The sequence below is a fragment of the Felis catus genome, chromosome F1 (genome assembly GCF_018350175.1).
Source record: "Felis catus isolate Fca126 chromosome F1, F.catus_Fca126_mat1.0, whole genome shotgun sequence".
Lineage (NCBI taxonomy): Eukaryota > Metazoa > Chordata > Mammalia > Carnivora > Felidae > Felis > Felis catus.
This window is the reverse complement of record NC_058384.1, coordinates 19689013-19711276: the sequence shown is the minus strand read 5'-3', so window position 1 is coordinate 19711276 and position 22264 is coordinate 19689013. Positions and strand designations below refer to the sequence as shown.

At 43.1% G+C, this 22264-nt stretch overlaps 1 protein-coding gene across 21 annotated transcripts in view; it reads left to right on the top strand.

The window, feature by feature from the left end:
* The window catches only part of LOC101083645 (quinone oxidoreductase-like protein 2), a 30336-nt gene that overhangs the window by 5225 nt on the left and 2847 nt on the right, over positions 1 to 22264 (top strand). For 5 of the 21 annotated variants that reach the window (XM_023247218.2, XM_011291025.3, XM_011291023.3 and 2 more), the window contains exons 5-10: positions 384 to 449; positions 1233 to 1342; positions 2124 to 2205; positions 7054 to 7235; positions 11004 to 11232; positions 21776 to 21823. In XM_023247218.2, the coding sequence (XP_023102986.2) occupies positions 384 to 449; positions 1233 to 1342; positions 2124 to 2205; positions 7054 to 7235; positions 11004 to 11232; positions 21776 to 21823 (717 nt within the window). Of the gene's footprint in view, positions 1 to 383; positions 450 to 1232; positions 1343 to 2123; positions 2206 to 7053; positions 7236 to 11003; positions 11233 to 12147; positions 12584 to 21775; positions 22026 to 22264 lie in introns of those variants that run through there. The other 16 variants (XR_891280.4, XR_891281.4, XR_006591568.1 and 13 more) reach the window with 12 other exon arrangements.

The window sequence follows — 22264 nt, the reverse complement described above, 5'->3', positions numbered from 1 at the left end:
CTGGCTTCGTAAAACTTTTTATTACTAAAGAAGGCAGCACCTCAGGCTTCAGTTACTGAGAGGAGAGAAAATTCTCAAGTTTCAGCCTCTTGTGGAAAAAAAAAAAAAGAAAATAACCCTGGGATGCTAATTCCTATCAACTTTTTCCTTACACTGTCCTGTCATTGTTCAAAATGTGCTCCTATTGTCTCGGCATCCTAGTGGGGATATTGAGGAGGTGGCTGAATTATTTACTAAACATTAACTCTGAATAGATGATTAAGGCAAATCTGTGTCTTATGGGGTCAGAAAGAAAGATTTTCTTTTTTGTTTTGGTGCATTTGGGAAGAGGTAATGGCAAGGCCGTGCATTTGAACGCACCCTTAATGGTATTTTCTCTTCAGGGAGATCGAGTTATTGGCGTGAGTCGCTTTAATGGTATGGCTGAAGAATGCATCATTGATCACAAGGTATCCGCACCTCTCAATATTCATGTTTGGAGATTTTTTTCCTCCTTTCTTCTCTTTAATTTCCACCTAGCTCTCATTTCTTGTTGGCCTTCTTTCCCTCTTTTTTATATTTGTATTCTCTTTTGTATTTGTATTTGTTTCTCAGCCAAGCACTTCTTTCTTTCAAATGCTAAACCCATTTTCTATATTGGTGTGACAACCCTTGCACAGAGTTTTGTTTGTGTGGAGTGGTGTAAGGAAGAGGGGCATTTTGTTTTCTGAGGCCTGCCTGGAGCAGCTGGTTGGCTGTCCAATCGGACCATAGGTAGTTTGGGTAGAAAAACTGGTTTGAGGCATTGAGCTTGATACAATAGCTTTCTCCCCTGCGTGAAGCTTGTGAAAGAGTCCTGGGCATGGAGCCAGCCAGGGTGGAGGGGTAGGGTTGTACAGGATGGGAACGGTGGCCCCTAGTGGTGAATAGCATACACTTTTTTTCACAGCTTTATTCAGGTAAAATTTGTATAGAACCTTCCAGTTCATCCCCATGACAGTGTGGTTCCATTCTTTGAAAGTGGGTTCCTTCCTGAGCCAGATGCCAGCCTTAGGATCTTTGAAGACTCGTACACCCAAGTTCTGAACTCTGTCGCAGCTTGCTTGGTTTTAACTTCTACCCTGGGCATGGTTCCTGACAAGCTTGGTTTCCTTGCAAATCAGTCAGCCAATCAGATCATAATATTTACTGAGAAGCCTCTGTGAACAGGTACATGTGCTTAATCCCTAAGTTACTGTTATCTCTTTTTATAGACACTGTGGCAGATTCCAGAAGGGGTCCCCCTCCGAGAAGCTGCTACCTTGCCTGTATCTTATGTCACTGCTATTTTGGCCTTGGAGCATCGGGCCTGTACTCGGCCTGGGTAAGAGACTACGTAGACAACAGAGGGCTAGGTGGTGTCTCTGTCTGATGTGAGAAGTGCCCACCAAGGCCTTGCCCCTTCCTCTCTGCTCCCTGTCCAGTCTATGTGAGGAAGGGCCAAAGGAAGGTAGTGACCCAAGAGAAGGGTCTGTTGGTAGTGGGGATATCCTTTTGTCTGAGATGGAATGGTAGACTGTGAACTTGGCCAATAGGAATTGGGAGAGATCTGTCTTTCAAACCTGGCCACTTGAGATCACCTCCTAGCAAACCTTAAATTTTAGAGTTGGTTTATGTAAACTCGCTCCAGTCTGGTTTTAACAGAGTCCTGTGGCATTTGTTTCTGTGAAGCTTGGTTGTGTGTGCCTACCTGGGGTATTTCAGACTCAAACGTACAGAATTTATTTCACTTTACCTGAAATAATATGCCTCTTGCCCTTTTTAGAGAGCCTGAGCATTGAATTGAGCAGTGACCATTACATGATCGACGCCTTCTAACATTCAGCAACGTTTAACGTGAGAATGATTCTAGGGCAGAATTTCTGGAGCAGAAACCTCTAGAGAGATTAAGGAATATTTTTCCTGGGAAGCCTTCAACCAGACCAAATTCGCACAGGTCAAGCAGTCACATACATAACCCGTCTCCAAAGTCTGGAGAGTGGGTGTCCGTGAAGGGTTGAGTGAAATGGCCTCGAAGTTCTCTTCTGGCTCTAAAATGTTCATGAAATCATACGGTTGCATGATTTTTGAAGCTTTCCGAAGTAATATTCATCTTTCTCTGGCAGAGAAACTGTTTTAGTGACAGCAGCAGCTGGAGCCACAGGCCTTGCAGTGATAGATGTGGCAACAAACGTTCTTCAGGCTAAGGTATTTGCATGTTAGATTCTCTGTTAAAAAAAAAAAAAAAGTCATCCCTGGGGCGCCTGGGTGGCTCAGTGGGTTAAGTGTCCAACTTCCACTCAGGTCACGATCTCGCGGTCCGTGAGTTTGAGCCCCGCGTCGGGCTCTGGGCTGACAGCTCAGAGCCCGGAGCCTGCTTCCGACTCTGTGTCTCCCTCTCTCTCTGCCACTCTCCTGCTTCCACGCTCTCTCTCGAGAAATGAATAAACTTAAAAAAAAAAAAAATCATTCCTCCAGTTTTCAAACCTAGATAGAATCTATTCATTCGTTCATTCATGAGTATCACGCGCAAGGCACTGAGGAGATAAAGTAACCCAGATTAGGGTCTTGCCATCTGTTTGCCTGCAGACTGATGAGGGGACCTTGGAGTAGATCACTCTTCCTTCTGGTTACCAAAACCTGGCAAGGCCTGACTTGCTTCGTGGCTTCTACAGATTCCATTTCCTCTACCTGTAATGCTCTTCTGAACTGTCTGCCCCCGCACTTCAAATTTAAACTCAGATGTCATATTTTCAGGGAAGTATTCTTTGTCCCTCAGGAGATGGTAATCTGTCCCCACATCCCAGCCCCTGGCTGTTTGTATATGGTCTCATAGCATCCTGTACGTCTCTTTCATGGTACACTCAGTGTGTGGTCTAGCCTTTACTTTTGTCATTTTTGGATTAGTGCCTCCTTCCTACTTGACTGTAATCCCCATGAAGGCAGGAATAGTGTCTTTTTGGCTCATTATTGTAGTCCTAGCACCTGGCATGGTACCTAGACCATAGCAGGCACTCAATAGCTATTTCTTACATATTTAAAAAAAAAATTTTTTTTTAACGTTTATTTTTGAGACAGAGAGAGACAGGGCATGAATGGGGGAGGGTCAGAGAGAGAGGGAGACACAGAATCTGAAACAGGCTCCAGTCTCTGAGCGGTCAGCACAGAGCCCGACACCAGGCTCGAACTCATGGACCGTGAGATCATGACCTGAGCCAAAGTTGGACGCTTAACCGAACGAGCCACCCAGGCGCCCCTATAATTTTTTTTTTGAGAGAGAGCAAGTGACCACATGAGTGCACATGGAAGGGTCAGAGAGAGAGAGGGAGAGAGAGAATATTAAGCAGGCTTTACGCTTAGCACTGAGCCTGACACACTTGATCTTACCACCTTGAGATCAAGACCTGCGCTGAAATGGAGAGTCAGCCACGTAACCAACTGAGCCACCCAGGCGCCCCGAATAACTATTTCTTAAATGAAAGAATAAACAAAGGAAAGAAAGACCCAAGTCCCTGTAGGGGTATCACTCTGAGGCTGTGGGTATCAGATAAGGAGGATTTCTTGGAGAGAGTAGACATTTAAGCTGACTTTTGAAGGACTGGTAAGCAGTTGAACGGAGGAAGAAGGGAAGTGAGGACCATTTTAGTGGTGGAAGGGCAGATCAGAGGACAGAGACATGGAATGTCACATGTCGCATTCAGGGAATTGCTGGTAGCATCTGTGGAACAAAGGGTCTGTGTGGGGAATGGTGGGAGGTGACTCCAGGGAGGTGGGCAGAGACCAGATCATGCACCGCTGAAGAATTTGAACATTTATTGGAAGCCATCGAGAGCTATTAAAGACTTTGAACTAGGAAGTACCATGATTGTATTTGCATTTTGCAAAGTTCATTCTGGTAGCAGGGGGGATGAGGAATGCGGCAAAGTCAGGGGTGGTCTGGAGGCATGTAGAGCAGCCTCTTGGGGGTGATCCAAGCCACAGGTGATGATACTGGAACCGAGGCACTGGAAGCAATGAGTTTAGAGATATTGAAGTAGAAAAGAATAGAGTTTGATGCCGGGAGAGCATTCCCTAATACAGTTGAGGGAACAAGGACTTTGAAATTAGTCTGACCTAGGTTCAAATTCCAACTCTGCCTCTCGCTTAATTGCTTCAGTTTCCTCATTGGTAAAATAAAGCTTTCCTCATAGGGTCGTTGTGGGAATATTGAAATTACACGTGCAGCACGCCTATTAGAGGGCACGGCATGTCGGTGAGAATCTCTTAAAAAGGGATCCGGTTATTATTAGACATTGAGTGGGAAGGAGCAAACTAGGTTAACGTGTGGATTTGCCATTTATTGCAGTTGAGAAGACAGGAGGAACTGGTGAGCTCAGGTTTGGAGGCATTAAGTGTGAGGTTTCTGTGGAACGTGCAGTTGGGGTATCCAGAGGGCACCAAGATACACAGGTTTGGAGATAACTGGATTGCCTTGGAATTTCTTCTGGTCGCCCCTCTCCTTTCTCGCATTAAGTTCTTTTGGGGAAGCACATGTGAGTTCTGAAAGCAATCTTAGGTACCAGGAGGCTCTCCATGGAATATTAACACATTTCATGTCAAAGCTAGGGCTTTTAGCACCTCTCAGTGGGGAGACCAAAATTAGTCTCATTGTCTAGAACCACTGACTATTTAACATTTCTTGGAAGGTAAAATTGCACCATTTGTTTTAGATCATTATAGTAGGTTAAGTAGAGAGAAAAACTCATTTTGATTCAGATATTAAAATTAACCCAAGCTGTATTTTCTTTAGCAGCCATAACTGTTTTAAGCAAATGCAAACAACAGCAAAATAATAAAAACAACTTTAGAAATCTCGTCAGGCCACCTACTTCTAACGGGTTGTTTTGAGAACACCTTCCATTCACAGCATTTCATGTTGCTTTCAAAGTGCCTCCACACCAATTATCTTTCCTTGGATCCTAACACACCCCTGGGAGATGGGTAATGTGTTTATTACCCCTATTTCACAGATAAAGAAGGTGAGCCACCAGGGGAGACCATGATTCGTGTCAGGCCTCCCTGGCACCTTGTGAGAAGCGAGATTGGCCTCAAGTCCCAGACCCTAGGCTGGTGTCAGCCCTCTGTGGCACTGTGTGCTGATGACCGTCAGTGAATTTGCAGCTACTTGAGAGTTCCCCTGGGGAGTATCTGAGCGTAGCTTTTAGTTTCAAAGAGTCATGGGCGAGTGTGAAATATCTTAAGGGCATTGATGTCCTTGTGTGTTTGAATGCATGTTCTGGATGTCACCTTGGGGCCAAACTGCTCAGGCTGGTGGGTGCTATCCAGTGATGAGGCACTTTTAGGCAGTACTTACGTGTTAGAAGTACTTCTGGAGACTTTCAAACCCCAGCCTCCTCACAGTGTGGCCCATGGCCATCTTTGCCAGGCTTTCAGCATGGCTTTCTCCCAGAGTGGTGGAGTGGAAAAGCGTGGGCTTTGGAGGCAGGCAGCATTGGGTTTGCATAATTGTTCTACCACTTAACCGCCTGGCTAATTCTGGGTTAATTACTCAACCTCTAGATCTGGGTCTCCATCTATAGAATGGGAGGAATTATACCTCCCCCGTAATGTTCTTATGAGGTTTAAATAGAATAAGTGATTGTGTATGTGTAACAATAGAGTCAATTTATCTAACACTTTGTTTTCCAAGTGCTTTATGTACAGTATTCCATTTGATTAAAAACTCTTTTTAATGTTTATTTATTTTTGAGAGAGAGACAGAGCATGAGCAGGGGAGGGGCAGAGAGAGAGAGGGAGACAACAGAACTTGAAACAGGCTCCAGGCTCTGAGCTGTCAGCGCAGAGCCTGACGTGGGGCTCAAACTCACGAGTCGTGAGATCATGGCCTGAGCCGTGAGATCATGACCTGAGCCGAAGTCGGACCCTTAACCGACTGAGCCACTCGGATGCCCCCCATTTGATTTTAAAAATAAATCTTGTTTTATAGATGGGGTAAGTTTAGGGAAGCTGGTGGACAGAATAGAGGTTAAAAGCATGAACTCTGGAGATGGATTACTTGGGGTTGGATTCCAGTTCTGCCTCCCATTAACTCTGTGACCTTGGGCAAGTTACTGAACTTCTTTTGCCTTTGTTTCTTTATCTCTAAAATGGGGGTGCTAATAGCGTGTGTATCATTGGGCTATTAAGATAAGACTAAGTGAGTTATTAATATACATAAAGCGTTTAGGATAGTACCTGGCACATAGTAACATTAAGTAAGTATTATTTCTTGCTAAGTAATTTGTCTTAGGTAACACTGCTAGTTAGTAGCAGAGTCAGGATTTGAATTCAGGTCTTTCCAACTTCAAGATCTTTCCACTGAGTCATGTTTTACTCTCTGGGAAGCCTTTCGTGATCTAGATCTAGATTGGATACCTCTCCTCTGCACTTCTGAAGCTGTCTGTACTTTCCCATCATCATACTGCTTTATCTTGCTACCTTGACTCTAAGCTTGGGTATCTTTATTACTTGACTCATAGTAGGTATTCATTAAAAGGTGGTTTAATTCATATTTGGAGAAGACTTTCAGACTTTTTTTTTTTTTTTGAGATAGAGCACGTGAGGGCGGGTGGGGAGAGAGAGGGAGGGAGAGAGAGAATCCCAAGAAGGGTCCGCACTGTCTGCATGAGTCCGATATGGGGCTGCAACTCATGAACCGTGAGATCGTGACCTGAGCTGAAATCAAGAGTTGGACGCTTAACCTACTGAGCCACCCAGGCGCCCCATTGGGTAAGACTTTCTGAGTGTCCCCTGAACCGTCTCCTAGCCAGACTCATTGGCGTTCCAGGATTCCCCGAAATGTGGATCCCATGGCCAGTGGGGGTGGGGGGGACAGAGGGGCCAGTGTGATGGTGCTGTCTGTTGGCCCTGACGTGTGGGATTGAGGCTGATGCTAGCGTAGCAAGGTGACGTTGGCTTCCTTGTTTAGTACTCTTTGTGGTTGGAGGCTGGGTGGGTGGGGTGAACCCCTTTTGATACATATTCTGGATCGTCGAAAGCTTTGTATTCTTTCTGCAGGTAATAGCTGCAGCCGGAAGTGACGAGAAGTGCAGGCTGGCGATGCGGAAGGGTGCACAGTCCATCGTGAACTATAGTCAGGGCAGCCTGAAGGAGGCAGTGAGGAAGCTGGTGGGCAGTGATGGGGTGAACGTGGTCATCGACGCTGTGGGAGGAGATGTCTTCCTGGAGGCTCTCCGCAGGTGCATGTAGTGGTCTTCCCAGAGGGGGCTGGACCTGGGGATCTGCTGAAACCTTTCTAGACCCGTCTTCCTTCTGGCCTTGCTTCTCTTCCATTTTTGCTGCTCACTTTTCCTATAGGCATTGGCATCAACGAGAACAGCTGAGTGGGAGGGTGAAAAGCAATAGAAGCAGAGGGAAAATCAGGAAATGCTTAAATATAGAAAAACAAGATATCCAACTGGAAAATATCCAAAAAATGACTGTAGACTCTCTAGTTAGCAATATCGAATGCTTTAGAAATTATTCATGTGTTAAATTCAGCTATGCCGGCCCCCATTAACTACTTTATATACATAGTGTGGGTAATTCTTGAGATCATCATTCAGATGTTAGAATGACTGGCGTGGCCGTTCCCTAGCTATCTGTGCACCCAAGTGTAGACACTTTTGATCTCACTGGTTTCAGAAGCAGCCAGCAGTTTAGGTGTCTCCTTGGCTTGTTTTTCTGTTTTTTTTTAAACTTCTTTTTTTTGTTGTTTTTGTTTTTGTTTTTGTTTTTGAGACAGAGAGAGACAGAGCATGAACAGGGGAGAGGCAGAGAGAGAGGGAGACACAGAATCTGAAACAGGCTCCAGGCTCTGAGCTGTCAGCACAGAGCCCAACGCGGGGCTCCAACTCACGGACCGCGAGATCATGACCTGAGCTGAAGTCAGCCGCTTAACCGACCAAGCCACCCAGGCGCCCCTTGGCTTGTTTTATTAAAAGAAAATCATTGGAGTTAAAGTGGGACTGTTGTATCCACACCAATTGTCCTTCTGTTTTTATTTATTTTATTATTATTATTATTTTAATGTTTAATTTTGAGAGAGAGAGACAGAGTGTGAGCAGGGGAGGGACAGAGAGAGAGGGAGACACAGAATCCAAAGCAGGCTTTAGGCTCTGAGCTGTCAGCACAGAACCCGATGCTGGGCTCGAACTCACGGACTGTGAGATCACGACCTGAGCCTAAGTTGGACGCTCAACTAACTGAGGCACCCGGGCCTGGTTTATCTCATTTTAAAGTTGAGGAAACAGAAGCAGAGAGAATACCTTACCCGCAGAAGGGAACCAGTTGGTTCTATAGCCCCTGAGCATCACTGCACTGTGCTGGGTACTGTGCTTACAGAAGCAAAGGCAGGGGTGTGTTGACTCAATGGAGAGCCAGGACAGAGAGCTCCTAACTCTTACCTTTCTCTTGCCTTCTAGGTAATGGGTAAAAGTGTTGTGCCAATGACTTCTTACTTCCCTCTAATGAAGAAAAGCAAAAAGCAAAAGCCAAACAAATATATATGCATTTTGGATCAAAGATGTTTATAAAATGCATTTTTATAACTTCTTGCTTAGTGTGAAACTGTATCGTGCTTCTCAGAATGGGCTGCAGAAAACTTGTGTGAATTTTTATAGATTATTCAAAATTCTCTAGAGAAGCACATAACTTAAAGGACTCCTAAAGTAAGTTTTCTTTTTTACAAAGCAAATGAATGATGTTTCATTAAGGTACCTATCTTTTTATTCCTGTTCTTAAGTTCAAAATCTTCAAACTGAGTTGTCTTTTTTATTTTTTATTATTATTAATTAATTTATTTATTTTTATTTGAGAGAAAGCAAGCAAGCAGGGAAGAGGTAGAGAGGGAGGGAGAGAGAGAATCCCCAGCAGGCTCTATGCTGACAGTGTAGAGCCAGAGGTGGGACTCGATCCCATGAACTGTGAGATCGTGACCTGAGCAGAAATCAAGAGTCAGACGCTTAACTGACTGAGCCACCCAGACATCCCTGAGTTGTCTTGAAGTATAGCATATAGAATGTTTCCTTCTATGAAGTAGAGGAGTAGTTAAATAGATAGCCTTAATTCTTTTTTTTTTTTTAATTTTTTTTTTTTTTTTGAGAGTTAGAGGATGAGCAGGGGAGGGACAGAAAGAGAGGGAAACACAGAATCAGAAGCAGGCTCCAGGCTCCAAACTATCAGCACAGGGCCCGACGTAAGGCTCGAACCCAGGAACTGTGAGATCATGACCTGAGCTGAAGTCAGACCCTCAACTGACTGAGCCACCTATATGCTCCCCTAGCCTTAATTCTAAAGTTGGTCCTCTTATAAAACTGGCTCATTCCTCTGGCCTCCTACTGTCTTGCTTATGACTTATTTTTATGGTTTCTACTGAAGAATGCAGAGTGATACAGGGCGGGTCACCTCTGCCAGTTTGTAAAGTTAAGAGGAATTCCTAGCTGGGGGTTTAATGCATGCTGCTTTTTTAAGTTGTGGTAAAATATACAGAACTTAGTACTTATCATTTTAAACACTTGTAAATGTACAATTCAGTGACATTAAGTATGCTCCCAATGTTGTGTAACTGTCCCCAACTAATACTCTATACCTGTTAAATAATAACTGCCCTTCTCCCCCTCCCCCCACCTCCCTGATAACTTCTACTTTTTATCTCTATGAATTAATGTAGATTGCTTGTTTTTTTCATTCTACACTTTTTACTGTGGCTAAAAAAAAATACATAACATAAAATTTGCTATAGTAGATGTTTTTTATATTAACCATTTTTAAGTATATAGTCCCATAGCGTAAAGTATATTTATATTGTTGCGAGGTAGATCTCCACAATTTTTTTCATCTTGCAAATCTGAAATTCTTTACCCATTAAACAATTCCTATTTCTCCCTCCACCCAGCCCCTGGTAACCACCACTTTATTTTCTGTTTTTATGACTTTGACTACTTTAGATCCCTCAAAATAGTGGAAGCCTACAGTATTTGTCTTTCTGTAACTCGCTTATCTCATTTAGCATGATGTCCTCAAGGTTCATCTATGACATAGCATGTGACAGGATTTCCTTCCTTTTTTTTTTTTTTAATTTTTTTAATGTTTATTTATTTTTGAGAGAGAGAAAGAAAGAGAGAGACAGAGTGTGAGTAGGGGAGGGGCAGAGAGAGAGGGAGACACAGAATCGAAAGCAGGCTCCAGGCTCTGAGCTGTCAGCACAGAGCCCGACGTGGGGCTCGAACTCACAAACTACGAGATCGTGACCTGAGCCGAAGTTGGACACCCAACCGACTGAGCCACCCAGGTGCCCCAGGATTTCCTTCCTTTTTAAAGCTGAATACTATTCTATTGTATGTATATAACACATTTTGTTTATCCATCCATCAGTTCAGGGACATTTGGGTTGTTTCTACCTCTTGGCTATTGTAGATAGTGCTGCTATGAATGTGGGAGTAAAACTATCTCTTCAAGATCCTATTTTCAAGGTGCCTGGTGGCTCAGTCATTTAAGTGTCCAAGTTCGATTCAGGTCATGATCTCGGATTTCGTGAGTTCAAGCCCCGCGTCGGGCTCTGTGCTGACAGCTTAGAGCCTAGAGCCTGTTTTAGATTCTGCGTCTCCCTCTCTCTGTCCCTCCCCCGCTTGTGCTCTCTCTTTCTCTCTAGTAAATAACTAAACTTTAAAAAAACGTTTAAGAAAAAGACCCTGTTTTCGGTTATTTTGGATAGAGACCCAGAATGGCATTGCCTGATTGTATGGTAAGTTCCATTTTTAGGTATCTGAGGAACCTCCATACTGTTTTCCACTTGAACCATTTCACAGTCCCACCCACAGTACATGAGGGTTCCAGTTTCTCGACATCCTTGCTAACACTTGTTATTTCCTGTTGTTGTTGTTGTTGTTGTTTATAGTAGCCATTCCAATGAATGTGAATATACATTGCTTTGTATAATTTCTTCTTCTTCTCTTTTCTTCCCTCAGCCTGGCCTGGGAGGGCAGGATTGTGGTGGTGGGTTTTGCTGGAGGAACCATTGCTTCTGTGCCGGCCAACCTTCTGCTCCTGAAGAATGTCTCTGCTATGGGGCTGTACTGGGGCCGATACAAAGAGCAGAACTTTCCCGTCTTCTCCAGAATCCTGTCCTCTGCTCTTCAGTACTGCCAGCAAGGGCGCATCCAGCCACACATCGGAGCGGTTTTTAAGCTGGAGGAGGTGAGATGCTTTTAAGGGATGTGATGTGCCTAATGCCAGCCCATAATCTGTGTCGAACGACTGGGTAGTTTCTCTCTGGAGCCCATAAATCCTCCTTTTATGCAATGAAAAGGTGAAAATGCAATGCAGAATAATGGAGTCTCACGGGCTGCAGGGCCACAGGATTTCTCCCTGTCTTCTGGTTTGTACGGCCGTAGCTTCGGGCCTAGTGAGCCACCTGGGAAACCGAATTTGCGCAGGCCATGAAGAAGCTGGATATTGAGACTGTATGTATGTCATGGGTTTCTTAAACAGGGGGAAGTGATGGTGCTTTAGAAAATCATTTACCCGTGTTTAAATGAACTCTGAACTCCACAACTTACAAGTCTAAGAAGCAAGCATTTAACTTGACCTTTGATTTTAGCATACAGACGCTTTAAAGTACAACCAGATGATCTAAGCCGAGGTTCTGAGAACAAAACACTGTATCATGCCCAGCATCATAAGACTGTAATTCATCCATTAGTCACTGTAGTTAATTTTGTTGGCTGTTCACTCCCTTCTTTCATTCCCCCTCAGTCCCATTAATGTGGCTTAGACTTCCTCCCCTGTAATTGTGTGCATGCATATGCAATATAGTTGTAAATGTGAATCTGTTAGGTATTCACTGTGAATTCACTGCGAAGCCTTTTCTTTTCCTTTTTTTTTTTTTTTTTGGCTTAATTTGTTTCAACATTCAAAAAACTGTTTTGGTAGCTTGAGTCGGCCCTGGATGGGGCAGCGTTTTGTTCCCGTGCGGATTAGTTGAGCCCAAGCTGTCAGTGCCAGACTTTACTGCTCACCAGCCTTCCATCTTTATTTTTATTTTTTTCCTATGCTGGGGCATATTCTTCTCAAACATGGTTTACTTTCTTCTTCTCCTGTTTGGTACGTCAGTCAAGAGGGTAGCATTCGGTGGTAAAAAGAGAACCTGACTGGCCACGGGAAAACTGGTCGGATTCCGTTTCCACCTGTGCCTTCAGTTACTCCTTCGTGGAAGTCTCCTCTGCCCTCCGACCATCAGTCTCCACGCCTCTGCAGCAGGTTATGTACTTCAGGGGCGGCAGTGTGCGGGGGTGGGCAGGTGACCCGAGCTGCCTGGCCTCTGGGACCCCATCTCTGCTGGGGTCTGAGTAGCTGCACATTTTTACCTTTTTGTTCATCTGTTTCTTGTGTTAAAAGGTTCTGTGGCTTAAAAGACTTGCAAACCACCAGTTTCCAGAATTGCTGAGTCCCCTTCCGTCTTGTGACTTTTATCATGTGCCTGTGAACCGAGGTTGGCTTTACCTAAAGCTCATGTATACCTGTCGATAGATGAGGACGGTTAGGACAGGTACGGAAACACTTGCTAGTTTAAACAGTCTCTTCTCTCCACTGACGTGTTCTAAGTGCTGCTCAGGCATGAGAGAAAACCAGAGTTGGATTGTTGTTTTAATCGCTCACCCTGAAGCTCTCTGTTCTTTTTTTTAATTAAAAAAAATTTTTTTAATGTTTACTTATTTTTGGGAGATAGAGTGCTAGCGGGGAAGGGGCAGAGAGGGAGACACAGAATCTGAAGCAGGCTCCAGGCTCCAAGTTGTCGGCACAGAGCTCGACATGGGGCTCGAACCCACAAACTGTGCGATCATGACCTGAGCTGAAGTCAGATGCTTAACCGAATGCGCCACCCACGTGCCCCTCTGTTCTCTCTTTTTTAAAAGTTTACTTATTTATTTTGAGAGAGACAGAGAGCGAGCAGGGGAGGCGCAGAGACAGGGGGAGAGAGAGAGAATCCCAAGCAGGCTCCGCACTGTCAGCACAGAGCCGGATGTGGGGTTTGAAGCCACAAAACTTGAGATCGTGACCTGAACTGAAACTGAGAATCAGACACTTAACTGACTGAGCCCCCCACGTGCCCGAAGTTCTCTCTTCCCTTAAACACAGATTGGCTATCTAATTACTACCCTCCTGTCAGCTTGTCCTCTCCTCTCCAATGAGGGCTCCGCGTGTAGGGTTTTTCGGATTCTTCCCACACTGCTGACCTTCCTGCTATCACCGGGCCCTCTGAGACCATTCTCCCTAACAATTTCAAGCGTTTCATTCACACACCGTCCCTGTACTATTTCTTCTCTTTCTCTGTCTCTTTTTTTCAATATTCAAACCACATGGAGGGACAGTAATAATATAATAATGGCAGCTCCCGTAGGTTAGGTGTATACTATGGGTCAAGAACGGTGCTAAACACTTTTACATGTATTTTCTCATTTCATCTTTGTGATGCTCCCTTGACGTGTGAGCCATTTTTATCACGTTTTGCAGATGAAGAAATCAAGACTTGTAGGAGCTAAGAAACCTGCTCGATATTATATAGTAAGTGACAGACCTGGAATCCAGTCCAGGTTGGTTTGAAGCCAGATTCTGGGCTCCTTATGGCTAAGGCAGACCCTTTCCTCATACAAACGAGGAAGTTGCTTCTTAGAAACCTATTCTAGAGTATAAAGTTTGTTCATCTATCAGAGAATTATTATGTGAAAGAGCTATCTTATAGTTAAAACAACCAGGAATCTTGGATTTTTCCAAGCGGTACCGGAATTTATAGATTTTAGGTTTTTTTTTTTTTTAATTTAATTTAATTTACTTTTTAAATTTATTTTGAGAGAGAGTGAAAGAATGTGAGTTGGGGAGAGGCAGAGAGAGGGAGAAAGAGAATCTCAAGCAGGTTCTGCCCTGTCAGCACAGAGCCCAAATCAGGGCTCGATCCCACAAACTGGGAGATCACCACCTGAGCTGAAACCAAGAGTCAGACATTGAACCAACTGAGCCACCCAGGAACTCAGGTTTTATTCTTTTAAAATGAAGATGATTAAATGAATGTATGTTGTTAATTTGACTTAACTGTAAAGCCTGGGCAATATTTTTTATGTAAACCAGTTAATGTATTAGAAAAAAACTTATCAGAACCTGTCTGGGCTTGGAAAATGACCTCTGTACGCATATACACCAGTATACACATGTAATATCAGAGATGCTAGTGTTTCCTAGTTTGTGTTTTCTCCTGAATATGTGGGCTTATAGATTTGACCTTGGTAGTTGATATTAATGTGACCACATACTTTGTACCATAGTCTTTTTAGTGGGCATGGGTATGAACTTCTGTAGCCCTCTGTGCTTTTTGTTCATCTACTCGTAATTACTCGGTGTTTGTCATTCCTATAGACTGTGAACTCCATGTGGGCAGGGGCCATGCATCTCTTTGTCTCCAGATTCTGGCAGGCACTCATGTATCTGTTGAATGACTGACTGAGAGGAGGGGGCTATGGGGTTAGACCACCTGAGTTCAGATCCTGGCCCTACCACTTAACTGCCTGTGGGCAAATTACTCACATCTCTGTGCCTTAGTTTCCTCATGCGTGATAGGGGCAGCAATATACTCTACATACTAAGGTGGTTATGAAGATCACATAAGATAACACGTGTAAAAGCACATAGCAAACTCTTAATATATTGTTTAAGGCAAAATACCTCGCCATCATAAAATGGTTAGGGTTGAACTTTTTCACGTCCCATGAACTGTAACACATATGTTGACATTTCATGGGCAGGATTAGAGACACAGCCTTTAGATTTTGAATTTTAACTAGGATGTATTATTTGCTGAAGGGTTGCACCCGTGCCGTGATGGGTGGGCCATGAATGTGTCCCGTGATCTGTTCAGAGGATGGCCTTATTTAGATGTGCCAAGTCTGTGTTCTGTAGGGAGAAGCTCACACACATCTCAACTAGACAATATGTAAACCCTGGAGATCTGAGCTTGATTATTATACCAAGGTCAGGTGAGGTTACTACATGAATAGATTTGATAGATAGAAATTGTTTACTTGAAGTTTCCTGAGTGTATGTGTGGAATATTCTTTTTTATTTTAAGGTAGACTTTCATGCCCAGCACAGATCCCAACATGGGGCTTGAACTCACAACCCTGAGATCAAGACCTGAGCTGAGATCAAGAGTTGGATGCTTAACAGACTGAGCCACCCAGACACTCCTATCTGTGGGATATTCTTTTTTTTTTATTATTTGTTAATTTTGAGAGAGAGAGAGAGAGGGAGAGAGTGAGAGAGAGAGCATGAGCAGTGGAGGGCCAGAGCGAAAAGGAGAGAGAAAGAATCCTGAGCAGGCTCCACACCGCCCGTGTGATGTGGGGCTCGAACTCATGAACTGTGAGAGCATGACCTGAGCTGAAACCAAGAGTTTTACACTTAACCAACTGAGCCACCCAGGTGCCCCATATCTGTGGAATATTCATAAAAATTAAATTACTCTTTAAGTTTTAAAAAAATTTTTTTTAACATTTATTCATTTTTGAGAGACAGAGAGAGACAGAGTGCAACCAGGAGTGGGGCAGAGAGAGAGGGGGACACAGAATCCGAAGCAACCTCCAGGCTCTGAGCTGTCAGCACAGAGCCCAACACGGGGCTCTAACTCACGAACCGTGAGATCGTGACCTGAACCGAAGTCAGATGCTTAACTGACTGCACCACCCAGGCTCCCCTATGTTTAACTTTTAATAAATGACCAACCGTTTATGAGAATGGTTGTATTCTTTTGCATTCCCACCAACAATATGGGAGAGTCTAGTTGTTTGCCATCTGCCAGAACTTTGTATTGTCACCTGTTTTCTTTAATGGTGGCCGTCCCGGTAGGTTTATAGTGGTATCTGACTGTGGGTGTAATTTGCATTGCTCTCTTGATCTTGAGTATGTTTTCACATGCTCATTTGTCATCTACCTCTTTTTTGGTAAAATGTATCGGCTGACTTTTAAAAGATGATTCAGATGAACATGTATTAGAGCAATGACATGAGGAGTATAATGCAACTCTGATGACATATCACCAACTAAGCATTTTTACCTTTTGAAAACAATCCCACTCAGTCCTAGATATGGTCATTCACTCATGAGTTTATTTTCTTCGTCAGCATTCACTGGGTACCGTGTGTATGCCAGTCAATAAAAACAGACTTTAGGCGTTTGTTTTGTTGGGAAGATCTCAGGACAGGGTTACAATAGGGGGAAAGAGCTGGATTCTAAGGAGGTATGAATCAGCATGATATATTTAGGGAACTATAGCTTATTTTGATTATTCGTGCTTGATAAGCTAATTAAAAATTCTAAGAGCAGAACCTAAGACAAAAGCAATATCCTCACCCTGCCCCCATATTATTCTGAGTTGCATATCTCCAGAGACAGATTTAATTATGGCTTCACCCTGTGCGAGGGAGGGTTCTGGGAACAGCCTGGGTGTCTATGTAGGGAGCGGTATGGAACAGCCTCCCTCTCTGGGGGCAGCCTGTAGAATACAGAGGGAAAATGTCCCCAGGCATCTGAATTAGCTATCAAAAGAGTCTGGTCTGATGCCACGCACTTTCCCTCTTAGTTTCTCACTCAGAGCCTTATCACACTCTGAGCATCCAGTCCGGAACACCACTGGTTGCCTGGATAGAAACCAGAAGGTAGAAAGGAGACAGAGTTGGATTATTCTTAGAAGTAGCTTCAATCACAGCAGAAGTGGCAAATGGACATAGAAGCCCAGAAAAACAGAAGGGAAAATCACAGATGTTCAAAATTATGAGATCCCCAAATCACGGAACAAAAAGTTTGTGTTTCCCACCAATATTATCTTTTAAAGAAGTTAGGTAAATATGTGCTACAGTTCTATACATACATACATAAGCCAAGTGATTAAAAACAAGCTTTAGCTTGTTTAAACGGACAACTTAAACAGACAACTTTCTTTGTATGTCAACATTAATCTGTAGGAGATTCCTCATTTCTCTAGGGAGCCAGTAAAAGAGGTATCGCTATCTCGAATCGTGCTTGCTTTCGGAGTATTTCCTATCTTTGGGCTGAGACAGATCTCCGGGAACAGGCAGCTTCAAACCGACGGTGAGATACAGCTGTAAGTCGCCTGGAGCTGTACCTCTGAGTGATCGACAGGGCAGGGATGCATGTTTCAAAACACGTGTCTTAGACCTCTTCTACCTTTTCTACCTCCTTTGAGTATGTCTAAATTTACGTGGATTGGAAAGGTCTCTGTAAGGCACAAAGCCCTGCAAGACAGATGTTTTTGAAACCAGAGATTTCATGCTGCAGAGAATTGATTTGTTTGATGGATTGATTTGTTTTTCTGCTTATTTTTTTCTATGCTTTTTGGGAAGAGTTTCCGTGGGAAGGTTGGCTATATTCATATTCCTCATTTCAAAGCCCAGTTTCTTTTTATTACTATTTTTATTTTTTTTTACATTTTATTTTTTTAATGAATATGACTTATTGTCGAATTGGCTTACATACAACACCCAGTGCTCATCCCAAAAAAATCAAAGCACGTTTTCATTGTTGGGCCGTCTTCTGCTTTTAGGTCTGTGTATTTCTGGATATCTGTATTTACTTATTCCCTTTATTCTCGTTGCCCACTACTGTTCTCTACTCTTGTTTCCCTCCTCAGAGTCAGTCTCTATAATGTGTTTGACACGTATGCTTGGATTATATTTCCTTGTAAAACATACAATTTTTTGTGTGTTAGTTGATTTTCAAGTGACACAAATACCTAACAGCATAAGGTTGTGCGGTAGACCTTGTTCCATTTCTCCATTTTTCACTCAGTGCTGTCTTTTTGTTTGTTTGTTTGTTTAATTTTTTTTTTTCAACGTTTATTTATTTTTGGGACAGAGACAGACAGAGCATGAACAGGGGAGGGGCAGAGAGAGAGGGAGACACAGAATCGGAAACAGGCTCCAGGCTCTGAGCCATCAGCCCAGAGCCGGACGCGGGGCTCGAACTCACGGACCGCGAGATCGTGACCTGGCCGAAGTCGGACGCTTAACCGACTGCGCCACCCAGGCGCCCCAGTGCTGTCTTTTTAAGCGCCACCGATGTTGCTGGTGCTGTACCCGGTTCATTGCTTCTCACTGCTGCCTAGAAGAGAGCGGTGTGCACCTGCCATAGTTTACAGACCGGCTTCCTAGTGATGCACTCTGGCCTTGACCTGATTCCCTGCCACCATAATCAGCACTATAATACATAGTCACACGGTCTCACAGTCGGGACTGTGCAATGTTGCTTTGGGAGCATTTTCCCAGGAGTAGGGTTGTTGGGTCATAGGATGTATGACAGCAAACCGCTCTCCAGGATGACTCAACTGGTTCAGGCCCTCGCCAGCAGTGCACGTGGGTTCTTCTTTCGCCAGCCCATTGATATGTAGCATTGTCCTACTTTCTGATTTTTGCCAAACTGACGGGTGTAAAGTGGCATCTTATTATTTTAATTTGCATCTCCCTGATTTCTAATCAATGTAAGCATCTCTTTATAGATTTGGTAAACATTCAGGTTTCCACTTCTTTGAGTAGCATTTTAAGCCCTTCATGCGATTTTCTGCAGGGCTTCCTGTCTCTTTCTTACTAATTTGCAAAATTTCCTTGCGTAATCTGCAGTTCTCAAATTTTAATGTGAGTATGAATCACCTGGGGATCTTGTTAAGATGCAGATTATGATTCAGTCAAGGTAGGAAAGGGCTCAAGATGGTGCATTTCTAATAAGCTCCCAGATGATACAGAAGCCTCAGGTCCTTGAACCACCCTGTGAGTAGCAAGGTTCTAGATGCTAATTTGAGACTTTGCAGAAGTCTGTCTCTCCAAATTTGTCATTGCTCTGTCATCTTTGTCTAGATTTAATGTAATCAAACATCAATATTTTGCCTTGTGGGTTAGTGCTATTTGGGACGTATTTAAAAAGTCCTTTGTTATATCTGGGTCACAGTGATCTTCTCTATTTTTCTCTACTAACTTTGTACTTTTATTTCACACTATTTCATGCTTTTAATCCATCTGAAGTCACCTCTGTATTGGGTATACGTTAGGTAAGCAATTTTTATTTTTCTACTTACAGTGACCTAGTTTTCCCAGACCAAATAGTTCATTGTTTCTCCATTGATTTATGTTGCTACCTTCATCTTATTTCAAGTTCCCAGATATACTCTGTTTTCTCTTCTATTCCCTTGGTTCAGATAGCTGTTCCTATAACAGTATCATACTGTTGTTGTCTTTAGAGTTGTGAAGTATGTTTTCCTATCTGAAGGGCCACTATTCCAACCTTTGTTCTTTCTTAAACTCCTAAAGATTCTTTGTGAATCTTTATCCTTTTAGGTAAATTTTGGAATAGATTTGTTTAGTTCCTGAAAAATATCTGACTGACATTGGAGTTGCATCGACATTATAGATTAATTTGGGAGAGGTACTGATGTTTTTACAATGTTGTCTCATTTGTGAAGAGGGATATATTGCCATTTATTCAGATGTTTCATGTTTGTAAATAGATTTCAAAGTTTTTCTCCATAAAGTCTGTGGGTCGTTCTTAATTATGTTAATTATAAGTACTTTACTGCTTTTGTTGCCTTTGAGAACACTATTTTATTTCTGTTATATTTCCTACTTGATTATTTTTTATATAGATGTCAGTAATTTTTTTTTTTTAAATTTTTTCAACGTTTATTTATTTTTGGGACAGAGAGAGACAGAGCATGAACGGGGGAGGGGCAGAGAGAGAGGGAGACACAGAATCGGAAACAGGCTCCAGGCTCTGAGCCATCAGCCCAGAGCCCGACGTGGGGCTCGAACTCACGGACCGCGAGATCGTGACCTGGCTGAAGTCGGACGCTTAACCGACTGCACCACCCAGGTGCCCCAGATGTCAATAATTTTTGTTAGCTGATCTCTATCTCACAATATGCTGGCCTTTCTCATTTGCTTATCTGTTGCTTTGATTAGCTTTTCTATGTAGATTATTACATTCTATGCAAATAATGACACTTCTATTATCTTCTACTGTTTGCTTTTTTCACTTTTAATTTTGTGCATTTGTTATTTATTTTATTAAAAATCAGTAGACTTTACTTACTTTTTCAGCAGTTTTAGGTTTACAGAAAAATTCCACAGAAAGTGTGTAGCATTCACATATATTCCTTCTCCCACCACCCAGTTTCCACTAGTATTAACATATTGCATTGGTGTGGTACATTTGCTACAAGTGATAAGCCGATGTTGATACATTATTATTAACTGAAGTCCATGGTTTACATTAGGGATCACTCTTGTGCTGTACATGTCTATACGTTTTACCAAAACGAATGTATACTGTCATGTATCCATCATTACAGTATCATACAGAACAGCTTCACTGCTCTAAAGAATCCCCTGGGCTCCATGTAGTCACCCCTGCTCCCAACCCCAACCCCTGACAGCCACGGATATTCTTACTGTCTCTACAGTTTTAGCTTTTACAGAATGTCATGTGGTTGGAATCATATAGTATGCAGACTTTTGAGACTGGCTTCTCTTACTTAACAATATGCATTTAGGGGCGCCTGGGTGACTCAGTCAGTTAAGCATCCTACTCTGGTTCAGGTCATGGTCTCACAGTGCGTGAGTTCGAGCCCTGCGTCTGGCTCTGTGCTGACAACTCAGAGCCTGGAGCCTGCTTCGAGTTCTGTGTCTTCCTCTCTCTCTGCCCCTCCCCACCCCTACTCACACTCTGTCTCTCTCTCTCTCTCTCAAAAATAAATAAACATTAAAAAATTTTTTAAAAAAAACCCAATATGCATTTAATGTTCTCCCATGTCTTTTCGTGGCTTGATAGCTCATTTCTTCTTCTTAATTTTTTTAAATGTTTATTTATTTTTGAGAGGAAGAAGAAGAGAGAGACAGAGCAAGCATGAGGGAGGGTAGCAGAGGGAGAGTGAAGGGAAATCCCAAGTAGGCTCCGCACTGTCAGCACAGAGCCCGACGCGGGGCTTCGTCCCACGGACCGCGAGATCATGACCTGAGCCAAAGGTGGACGCTTAACTGACGGAGCCACCCAGGCATCCCGCTCGTGCCATTTCTTGAAACGACCGTCCCCTCTGCACTGAGTTTGCTTTGCTCCTTTGTTAAGGCTCAGTTGACTGTCTTCGTGTGGGCCTGTTTTGGGCTCTCGTGTGTTCCGTTGATGCACTTATTCTCTCGCCAGTATCGCACTGTTTTTATTACTGTGGCTGATTTTTAATTTATGTTTTATAGCCTTGTACTTCTAAAAAAAATAGGATTTGAGATAGATTGCAATTTTGGTTACACTGGAACAGGACAATTTTAAGAAGATAAAAATTGTAAAATATTAAACTATTGATTCTTCTGGCAGTGGCTGCATTCTTTCAAGAGCTAGAACACACAGAAATATTACAATAGAGTATGGAGCAGCCTGAGGACTTTTTACCTGCTGTCACTTATCTGACGACGTTGAAAATTGTTAGTTTGGACAGAAAAATTCTGAAGTTGGGTTATTCTTAAATATTATTATTTTCCTTTCAGTTTATGGTGATTGTTCAGCTAGTATTGCATAGTTAGTTGTATACAGTTCATTGGAGATACGTCTTAATATTTTAGCTATTTTAAGACTCGACCTACCAGAGAATGCTTATTGAAATATGCAACCGTGACCATATATTTTTGAATTTTTTTAGGTCAATGATGCCTTCCTTCATGTGATACAGCGCAAATCCATGGGCAAGGTGCTTATCTCCCTGAAATAAACCCTCACCTCAGCAGCAAATTCAGCATGTCCAAATCTAAGCTCCTCATCTTTCCAAAAAACCTCCTTTACCTCCAGTGTTTCTAAAGGTGTGACCGCTTTCCTGATTAATCCAGGTTCAGAATCGTTTAGAGGCATCTTCGATTCTGTTTTCTTATTCCTAGTAAATAGTGTGACACATACTGTATGGTCCTAGTTTGTCCGTATTGGAGAGGGAAAGGAGGCTGTTAGTAATTACACCAGGCAAGCAAGGTGTCCCAGGCAAAGCAGGATGTATGGCCCTTCTGTTCACAATGCCTCAGTGGCCGGGTTCTGTCATCCCCACCTCTCAAGATCTCTCTCACCTCCGTATCCTCTTTTCCACTCCAACCAATTATGTTTCATCTGCTAATTCCAGTAACTTTCTGACTGGCTTTGCAAC